We start from the raw sequence: 11,130 nt of genomic DNA, 5'->3' as shown, positions 1-11,130 counted from the left end.
TTTACCAAGTTGAGCACATGATAGTCGGTGAGCAATCGTATGAAAAGCATGCAAGTCTATGACATAGGATGAGAAAAAGGTTCTACAATAAAGGCCAAGGTAGCAAATTATAACCGACAAGAAGAGAGCCTGCATATGCTAGAATCGAATAGCACTTCATGGCAACAATGCGCGACATATAAACATATGCCCATTCCAAGTCTCTCAGCTTCAGTTACTATAGTGGCAATGAACTGAGATCACACATATATTCGGAGTGTAACGATCGCATTATATATGTAAATGAGTTGTGTAGGCTTTGAAGGCACCGGGGATTGGCTTACGTTGGCGTTCAAGAAAAGAAATATCTAGCGAAGGAGGCTCAGAACTGCATCTGTGTGGAAAGGCGGCTAGACTGGAAGCTCCTATGAAACCCTATACCTCTCTCAAAGCTGTAATTCAACATGAATCCTGAGCAGATCAGCTAAGTTTGGTGTGGCCAAATCAGAGAAAAGGTATGTATCTCAACAGAATCCACTAAACAATGTACTGCTATATAGCAAGCAACATATAGATTCACAGCATTTAGCCAGGGCTATCCTTCTCAGCGTCTCACAGCAAGTACAAGACCTAATATCATTGTGTTTTACCACTATTTTCCCCAATTTAATTGCTTCATAGATATCAGGCAACAAAACTGTAAAAAATGGGCGACAAAATCAGAATTTCCACTGTTCCATATAGTGCAGCAAATGTAACTTGTCATGGTATGGCCAAAAAAAATCAGCAGCAGCCCTATTTCAGTCACAATACTAAATCAAGAGAGGATCAAGAAACAACAGCAGTGCTATGCAGATGATTGTGAACATGAAAACTATATGAACCTTCAATATCCGTAGAAACCTGTCAAGGTTGGAGGTGAGAGGATATTTTCCCTGCACGAGCTGCAGCATACACATCTGCGATCTCAGGAACACTTTCCTTGTAATGGTCGATGAATCTTGAAACGAAATATAATCCCTTGCAACAACAATTGAGAATTAGCCCCTTGCCCTGCAGTATCTTCATGACAATATACCGAGGCACCAGCCTCGCTCTCAGGCTGTAACTGATGAGTGCAGGCCTGCGCATGATGTACTCTGGCTCGAGACCGACCTTGCTGACGAGGAACTATACGGTGCTGCGCAGGTTGTCCTCAGATGCTCTTAAGATGCGTGGGTGCCCGACGATCGCAATTTGCAGCACTCCATCAGAGCAGCCAAGTGTCTTCTTCAGTAACTCCATTCTTGCAGCAATCTTCTATCGGTTTACGCAGGAGACGGTCGCGAGCGCATACATGAACTGGCCCGAGCCACGTTGCACTCCGAGCTCCTCTGCACGTGCAATCAACTCCTTGAGCTTGTCTGGTTTGCAGACAAGCGCCCACGTCCCGCTGATTCCAGTCTTGGCGACATCACACCTTAATTCAGTCGCTTCATAGATATCAACCGACAGAAGTGTAAGAAATGGGCGGCAGAATGACACAATGGTAAAATCAAGAGAGGATGAAAAACAACAGTAGTGTTATGTGAATAGCTGTGACCATGACAAATATATGAACCTTTAACATCCCTAGAAATGTGTTAAGGTTGCACGTGAGAGGGTATTTTATGAAATACATCTCCTTGTTATCTGGTCTATTCTTAAGATGTCCTAATCTTTGCTGTTAGGTTTGTCTGAAAGGCTACAATCTTGGGCACTGGCAGAAGTCGTACATGGATGCTGGCGATGAAGAAATGGTAGTTGCAGAAAATGTAGAAGTGATAGGACAAAATGAAGCACTGAAAAGAAGAAGTTGATGAAGAAGAAGAAGCAGTGAAAAGATGAAATAGGTGAAGATGAATTGCAGCAGTTGGTGATCATTACTGGAGTTTGATATGACAATGTGTGGATAAAACGGGAGTTTTATTCAATGATCAAAAAGTAGTTCCAGGGGTCAGCTTCACTAGTGGTTCAATAACTCTATGTTATTTCAGCTTTAAAATTATCAGTCAGTGACCAAGATGTTTTTTTCATGGACTACAAAATGGAATAACTCCCTATTCTCATCCTCAATCATAACAAAGCTTGTGTACCTGCAAAGAGTCAAAGACTTTGTAAGTGGAATAATTTCCTATTCTCATTCTTCTTGATTCATTGGACAGGTTTGCCAGTTGCATCAGCAACATGGGAGGATTAGGATTTAGGACGCTGATCAGGCCAAGTTTCCTTCCGCTCCAGCTTGGGGACAAGCTGCAACTCGAGAAGGCGGTACCGTCATAGCTACGGCGATGAAGATGGGTCCAGCTGTACCAGGGAAGGGGAAGCTCAAGGAGGTGCCAGAAGTAGAGGTTTGAATCAGCGTTGTAAGAGTGGGCCGGCTGTGGTCGTTGTGTTGTGTCTTACACCAAGAAGCTCAATTTTGTTGCACATGAGCTTGCTCGTTTAGCTAGCTGCAATGGTACCTGTAATTGTTGGGTTGGCTCTTTCCCCGCTGCTATTGTTGATCTAGTACAAAAGGATGTTGTAAACACTGTTTTGGAGTAATATATGAGCCTCCCCTTAATAAAACCATGGAGTGAAATATTAGTTCCTCATTCTCGAAAAAAAAAAAAATTAGTTCCTTAAGCAAGTCAAATCACCAATTATTAGGGTGTCAAGTGGGGATCCCACCTAAATCCCACTTGTAGTTCATTTTAGTTTTTCTAGTGCAAATTTAAATTCAACACACAAAAGACTCCAAAAAAGAATCCAATGCCAATGCGCATTCCAGTATTGCAGGACTAAAATAAAATAGGCAAAACAGAAAAGGAAGTACTAAATTCATGAACAAGAGGTGTGGTTGTATGGTTCTTGTTGCAACAGCATTTTCGACTGTTGTAGGCGAGGCAAATTGGATAGTATGAATCATTCATCTATCCTAGGTAAAAATACAACAAGAATTAAAATACATGGTAGGTAAGATTCTACACTGTACTAGCTAGTTGTCTTATTCTTGATGATATGTTACCAACAGTAAAGGATGAGCTTTACTGGCAAACAGAAATCAGAAGTGGGTGGCATATCACTGGTCTCCATATATTTACGAAGTTTAGCACATGGCAATCGGTGCGGAATGGCATGAAAAGCATGTGATTCTATGACATAGAAGAAGAAAAAGATTTTGGAATGAAGGCCAAGATAGCAAATTCAAGACGTCAAATCCACAGCAATGATAAACGCAACGTTAAAGCACTGCATGGCAACAATGCCCAGCATATATACATATGTCCATTCCAAGCCTCTTTGCTCCAGTTAATATAGTGATGATGACGGGAGATCACCCATATAATAAGAGTAACGTTATATGTAAACGAGTTGTGTAGGCTTGGTAGGCATCCAGAATTGGTTTATTATGTGTTTCAAACAGAGAAGTATCCACCAAGGTAGGCTTGGAACTGCTGCTGGGATGAATGGCCGCTAGACTGGAGGATCATGGACAAGAACTCCTGTAGCGCCTGTGAAACCCTACACCTCTCTCAAGCTCTAAATCAACATGAATCCTGACCAGATGAAGCCAGTATGGTGTGACCAAATCAGAGAATAAAGTGGACATTGCATTTTATTTCACACCTTTGGTACCTCAAAATAGAAATTTTGTATCAAGTAGAACAAATGTACTGTTATATAGCGAGCAACCTACAGATTCACAATATTTGGCCAGGGCTATATTTTTCGGCGTCTCACAGCAGATACAAGGCTTAATTTCGTGGTGCCATACCATAATTTCCCCCAATTCAATTGCTTCATGACAATATAATCAAAACTGTAAGTAATGGGCGACAAAATCAGAATTTCCACTGTTCCATATAGTGCAGCAAATGAAACTTTTCATGGTATGGCCAAAAAAAAAAAAAAACAGCAGCAGCCCTGTTTCAGTCACAGTACTAAACGAAGAGAGGATCGAGAAACAACAGCAGTGCTATGCTGATGACTGAACATTAAAACTATATGAACCCTCAATATCTCTACAAACCTGTCAAGGTTGGAGGTGAGAGGGTATATTTCCTGCACGAGCTGCAGCATACACATCTGCGAGCTCAGGAACAGTCTCCTTGTAATGGTCGATGAATCTTGAAACGAAATACGGCTCCTTCGCAACAACAATTGAGCAATAGTCAGAAGTAAGAAGCCCCTTGCCCTGCAGTATCTTCATGACAATATACCGAGGCACCAGCCTCGCATTCAGGCTGTAACTGATGAGTGCAGGCCTGCGCACGATGTACTCTGGCTCGAGACCGGCCTTGGTGACGAGGAACTCTACGGTGCTGCGCAGGTTGTCCTCGGATGCTCTTAAGATGCTTGGGTGCCTGACGATCGCAATTTGCACCACTCCATCAGAGCAGCCAAGTGTCTTCTTCAGTAACTCCATTCTTGCAGCAATCTTCTCTCGGTTTACGCAGGAGACGGTGGCGAGCGCATACATGAACTGGCCCGAGCCGCGTTGCACTCCGAGCTCCTCTGCGCGTGCAACCAGCTCCTTGAGCTTGTCTGGTTTGCAGACAAGCGCCCACGTCCCACTGAGGCCAGTCTTGGCGATATCACGAACAGTTAAGCCGCACTTGAGAAGTAGCTCAACGTTGGGCTTAACCACCATGTCAATGTCACGCCTTAGGAGGGCACCGCCTCCCAAAGCACCCCCTGAGACGGCCTGGATGAAGTCGTCGAAGGAGCCGAACAGTGGGATCCAGAACTGGAGCCTGCTGGCGACGTCGCAGGAGCGGACCGCGGGGGCGGCGATCAAGATGAGGCGCGCGATATTGGAAGGGGATAGCCCGAGGTCGAGGAGCTTGGCGACGCGGGGGGCGAGGGTCTCGTCCACGCTGGAGCAGAGGAAGCGCGGGTCGGCGGCGACGACGGAGGCGATGTCGGAGCTGGAGAGGCCGACGTCCGAGAGGAAGTCGCGGACGGCGTCGGGGTTGGAGGGGGACTTGAGGTGGGAGAGGAACCTGGAAGCCTTGAGGGTTTGCGCGCGGGTGAGGCCGCAGGTGGTGGTGAGGTAGTCCTCGACGGAAAAAGGGGAGCCGTCGGAGCTGGACGCGGCGGCGGAGAGGTGGCGGTGGAGGGTAGCGAGGAGAGGGGAGGCGCTGTCGTTGCGGAGGAGAGGGAACAGCCGATTTTGGAGGCGGAGCATGGCGGCGGCGGCGGCGGCGGCGGCGGCGGAATGCTCGCTGTCGACGGGATCTGTTGTAGGGTTGATGACGGGTAGAGCCGGTTCGGTGTGTTTAGGTCGAGACTGGCTAGTTAATTTAGAGCATCTCCAACAGGCGCGCTATATCGCGGCGCGCTAAAACCAAGAATCCGCGCGCGGTAAACAGATATGGCGCGCTGTGCCGTTTTTTCCTCCGCCGGGCGCGGCAAAATACAGCGCGTGCGCGCGCAGGAAAAAATGGTCCTCCGCCAGGGCGCTGCAAAATACAGCGCGCGCGGCGCGGAAAACAGATTTCTAGTCTATTTTGCATTCACAATTCATGAAAGAAATGACACAATTCATGAAATAAATGACACAAAGTGCAACAACATCACATAGTTCAACAAGGACACACAAAATGACGTAGTTCAACAATGACACACGACATATGGTTCAAATGGACAAAGTGAAACAATGCATATCACAAATGCATATCACACTTCCGCATTTTCCAAGTCAACACCTTCTTCTTCGTCCTCGTCATCTTGGGTTGAAGGAGGAATAGTAGCATTCATGGACGAACAGCGCCCGCGCAGCAGCCGTTGGGTTCCCGGCGTCGGCGCCGCCGCTAGGGTTTGGCGCTGGCGCGGCGGAAGTGGCGGCGGCGGCGGAGGGTGTGACAGAGTAGGGAGGGGTCGGCGGGTTGCCGGAGGGGTCGTCCATCGTCGGGATCGCCGGCGGCGCGCGGAGACGACGGATTGGGCTCGGGGCAGCCGACGCGGGGAGGAAGTTTCGGCGCGGGGGATTTTTCGCGGTTGGACGAGCGATGCCGCGCGTCGTAGCCGACGCGCCGGATATGCCGCTCCGGATTGTGCAAAACGCCGCGCGCCCTAAAAATTTTACGGACGACCGCGCCGTTTACCGCGCCTGCTGGAGCGCCTGATTCTGTCCCGCGCGCGCTATATCGGACGTTTTTATGCCGCGCGGCCTATATAGCGCGCCTGTTGGAGATGCTCTTACTACCGATTCTGGGGGCACTTTAGGATTTACTCCCTAAATCCTAAAGTAGTAGGGTTTAGAGTGAAAAAACTGGTAAATTTCAAATGTGCTTCAACAATGAAGATGCCAACCTCTCATCCATAGTTTTAAAAACCGGACCGGTGAGTGAACCGGTCAAGCTGTTGGTTCGCGGTTCGCTGGTCCAACCGTCGGTTCATTTGGTTCGATGGCGACAAAAAACCGGTATGATTTGTTAAAATTTAATGTAATTTCAGAAAAAGTTAATCTAAAATCAACTATATAGTATCGAAATCAGTTGCACAATAGAAAGTATACTCAGCGTAGCTGGTGTTGGGCCTGAACTGGACCTAGGATTGCTTCCGGGCAGGTTGGAAGTTCAATTCTTCCTTATCACATTTTATTTTCCTATTTTTTACTGGTTTTTTACTATTCTGACCAGTGCTTCTTAAAAAACCGGAGGACTCGTCGGTTCAGGTTTTTTCCGGTCGGACCGCCGGTCCGGTCCGGTTTTTAAAACTATGCTCTCATCCCGGGGGAGGCGGAGGGGAGGTGCTGGCGTTCACTCTGTATATACTAGGGTTAGGTTTCGGCAAGATGCCGGTAGTTGGTTTAGTGTAGGTGGTCTGGCAAGATTTGGAAGCTAGGGTTCTTCCTCGCCTTGGTCCAGTTCCTCTGGCCGGAGTTGGAACTGGTGGTGGAGGCCACTGCACCGTCAAATAAGATCGATGTGAGTCTTCTCTTGCAGGTACAGTTCGATTTTGTTGCGTTTCCCTCTCTGGCCGGCCAAGGTAGCGGGGGGATTTGGGCTTGCGCAACATCCTCTGTACCGGTGAGGGTGCTCCGGGTCGCAACGCTCTCTCTGGCTGGCCATGGTGGCGAGGGGAGGTGGTGTTGCGGTTCTGGCCCGCCCAAACCAGCAAGAGAGTGGGTTTGTTTCTGCTTCTGTTTCGTTGCATCCCTTCCTTCTTCTTCCTCTGGACGGCTGAGGTGGCGAGGGGAGAACCAGTAGGGAGGTGATGCAGGAAGCGGAGCTTCGACGGTAGTGGGATGCAAAGAAGCTCAATCTGCGGACGATCCCAAGCGTCGGCGACTCCAGCTGCCGCTATCCTTGGCCAAGGGGGCCTCTCCGGACCTCGGAGAATCCGTTCCGGGGAGACTCTACTTCCTCCTGGCCTTTGTGCCGTTGTGGAGGATCTACAATCTCGGCACGTGGCCCATCCTGACGATGAACCAAGTAGCCTAGTCCCCGGAGTCGCCGCCAGCGACCGTGGCCCGAGATCCAGCCAACGACGCGGTGGAGAAGAAGGACTTATGTGCTTCCTTTGTTCAAGCCAGGGTCCTCTATGTATTTGTCCCCACCGTTTAATGGAGCTTATCGGCCTTTCGGGGCCTTCCCTGTTAAAAAAAATACAATGAAGATGTCGTGAGTACCGAACACTGCAAAATCTATCTTAGAGCTATCTCATCTTGAAATTTAGAGGATGGAAGCAAAAAAAACCAGCCATCATTATGACCACTCCCCCGCTGCTGTCACCAAAATAACAATAAAAGAGAGAGAGGGGAAATAAAACTTAAGTTGCCGCCATACGGGATGAACCATTAAATTCTAAATTAAATAGGTAAAATATGTGCTTCAGAACCAAATTGTCGAAACCAAACTGACCCATGAGTCAAAATCAAAGTAGTTGATTGTTTGTAGCAGAGAGAAACTGGGCTACACGGCCGTCAAATCAACCCAATTCCATCCTTATCCCGTACAATTTTCTCAAAAAAAAAGTCGTCAAGCTCACAACAACATGGCCCAATGACGTAATGGCTTTTCAAGACCGGAGTGCATGCCAGCTCCAATCGACGGGGCAAAAAATTATGCTTGAAGAGTGAAGACTATCTTTTTGTTACCATGCACAACAGTCGGCTCAAGTTCAAAGTTATTGCTGACATAACCTGGTAAAACCCTAGCTCAAGTTCGAAATTAGTACTAATGTGAACTGCATCATGCAGAACGGTAACACGCGGACCTACCTAATCATATTAAATAAGAATGTAATGTCTTTATATGAAGTTAGAGGTACAAATGAAAATAAAATAGAGATAGAGACAGACGGAAATAGGTAGCAAGGAGAACATGGGTCTAGGTGGGCTTGTTTCTCAACGAATCTCAATAATGGTATTTAAAAGTTTTTAAGAAAATTTGAAATAAATCGTGCACATACATATTAGCTTGATACTTACTTTTACAAAAAACACGATTGTAGGTGGCCTACAAAAAAAATGGAACTTTGTATTCTTTGAACTGTAAAAATACAGTCATTTATTGTTACATGGATATTTTTTCAGACAAGTTACATGATTTTGTATTTCAGTCTCAAACTTGACATGCATATATTCTTTACATGCATGATTTATGTCAATTTTATTTAGTATTTTTACCCGTTTTCCTTTTCATAAAGGGTCCACACACCCATGTCCACCAAGGTTAGTTTCTTTTCAATTAAAGCTTGTACGTTAGGGAGTAGCGTTTAGGCGTAAAATCAAATCTTGTCTATAACAAGGGATATCATGGATTGGTTCATAGTTAAGCACTGCTTTAGTCAGAAGACACAAGCTAAAGCTTCGAAGCGTCTCTAATCAAATCAGAGATCAGGCCTACCAACAGTTAGACGAGGGTGCTAATGTCGTGATCATTAGTCGGCTGGTCTCGAGATCTTTACAAAATTTAGCACAGGACAACCAGAGCAAACTTATGAAATGCATGTGAGCCTACATTGTATATGGTAGATGAAAAAAATATAGTTGTGCAATAAAGGCAAATATACCAAATTAAAACACAGTAGAAATAGTACCACGGTCCACGGGTGATGGAATTGAAGAAGCGAGCACCTGCAGAAGCCGATAAAATACATTGCAGTGAAGCATTTCCACGGCAACAATGCCCAGCACATAAGCATAGCTAGGTCCATTCTAAATCTCTTCGTTCTAGTTGCTCCAGCGATGGTGACAAGATCGCCCATATTTTCAAAGAGTATAGTTGTAAGTACACGATTTGTGTAAGCTAAGTTTGGAAGGCACCGGGAATCATCTTACAGCAAGGTGTTCAACTTTTGGAAGTGGGCTTCACGATAACAATTTCCACCGTATTAACATAGGTCCATTCCAATACTTTTCAGTTCTAGTCTCTCCAATGATATTGACCAGAGATCGCCCATATATTCAAAGAGCACCGGTCGTGGTGTAAGCAAATGAGTTGTCCAGGTTTGCAAGGAACTAGGAATAGGTTTTACAGCTAGGATGCGCGACCAAGTAGGATGGGCACCATACCCATACTTGAAATCCTAATATGATCTGCCTTGCATCAAACTGGTACCATGGAACTCCCGCATGTTAGCGGTGTCCACAGCATCCACACCCATCCTGAGTGCCAGTGGTCTGCTTTGATGTTGCTATAAGTGTCGAATTAAGTTGATCATGGTGTGAATGTGTGAGTATGCAGTTGCTAATGTCCTTAGTACATGTTGAAATATGGGAGTTGAGCAGGAGGTTCATGGATAACTTTGGTAGCTAATCATCTATTTCTGATCATGAATTTTGATTTGACCGTAAATGTAGAAGAGTTGCACAAAGTTCAAGAAATGATCACAAGGGTTGATGCACTAAGAACAAACTACTTGCATGTCGAACATGCACAAAAGTAAATCTCAAAAGAGCACTTTATGGAGTGACATGTACATGATGTACTGATGTACATATGCTCAGTATACCTTCAGATGTAATATTGTGCATCCATCTTCTATATTTGAGATTCCACAAAAAGCCTTATATGTCCAAGATTCCACCGTGATTATGAAACTTCATACATTAATGAGAGGTCGAACAAAATAAAATAAAAACTATTGAGACTTTTTTGTAGGAACTAATTATTGTGACTTTCTCCAGAAAATCGAAAGCTGAAATCTAAATAAATGAGAGATCAGATAAAATCACATACATAGAAAGCTGAAATCTGAACTAACTCCGATAAGAACATAAAAGCTTGCTGAATAACAATAGTTAGCTGACACAGGAGACATGATTAGGGTGGAGTGAATCACTTTAGTAGCATGGAGGAAGTTTTGTCACTTCGTGATCGCAAGAATCTTCTTCTTCTGAAGTGCACATAATCAATTTTGTTATGTAGACATTCGCCTGTAAACTTTCTAAGACAGAATTGTTACTGGAGCTCTCAAGTTGGTACCCAAGTGACTCCAGCCTCCAAAGAATACATCGAGCCACCAAATTATATTCATAAACAAGCATGAAATTTTGGTTACATTAAAACTAACAGAATTGCTTGATAAAAAAATCCTTCTGTGTAGTGACTTTGGCCACTATGTAAAATCAAACAGTCAAAAGCCTCAATGGAGCAATGGACCAATTAAACAACAGTTGAGATGGAAGTGGTCCATTGGATGAAGACAGATGGCAAAGCCTCAAAAACAGTAGTGACTAGTCAGCTATGTAAACATAAGTCCAAACAGAAATACAGTGAGAGAAAAGGGGCAGTTGAAGAAATCACCATAACAATGACAAATCTCTAAAGCAACATTTCAACTTAAGCGTAACCTAGATCGGAGTGGCAGGGATAAATAGTGACTAGTGAGAGACAAGCAAAAAGGAACCAAAATAAGAGAATCCAGTTCCTTCATACATACCAAAAACTGAACATAAACTGTGAGCATTAAAATTTTATTAAAAGAGAAAACATGTACAAGAAAGAAGAAAGGAATGTACAAAAGGAGGACTTAGCCCAGGGCATAGCCCAAACAAACTACAGAGCGTCTAGCCAGGCCAAGAGGGGAGATTTCAGGTCGTCCTTCATTCTGTAAGAAAGAAGGAAGATGTCTCTTGAAAAGGACCAAGCACTAATGGAAGGTGTTACATTATCAAAAATGAGAGAGTTCCTATGC

At 45.1% G+C, this 11,130-nt stretch overlaps 1 protein-coding gene across 1 annotated transcript; it reads right to left on the bottom strand.

Annotated features, from left to right (window-relative positions):
• Positions 1 to 726: 726 nt before the first annotated feature.
• On the bottom strand, positions 727 to 5,170 carry LOC124674044 (transcription termination factor MTERF8, chloroplastic-like). Its single transcript, XM_047210079.1, has 2 exons — positions 4,013 to 5,170; positions 727 to 774 (listed from the first exon to the last, which is right to left on the bottom strand). Exon 1 carries the CDS (start codon positions 5,168 to 5,170, stop codon positions 4,016 to 4,018), a length of 1,155 nt encoding a protein of 384 aa, XP_047066035.1. The 3' UTR covers positions 727 to 774; positions 4,013 to 4,015.
• Between the last annotated feature and the right edge of the window lie 5,960 nt (positions 5,171 to 11,130).

The sequence above is a fragment of the Lolium rigidum genome, chromosome 1 (assembly GCF_022539505.1).
Source record: "Lolium rigidum isolate FL_2022 chromosome 1, APGP_CSIRO_Lrig_0.1, whole genome shotgun sequence".
NCBI classification, from domain to species: Eukaryota; Viridiplantae; Streptophyta; class Magnoliopsida; order Poales; family Poaceae; genus Lolium; species Lolium rigidum.
This window is presented reverse-complemented; position numbering and strand designations above follow the sequence as displayed.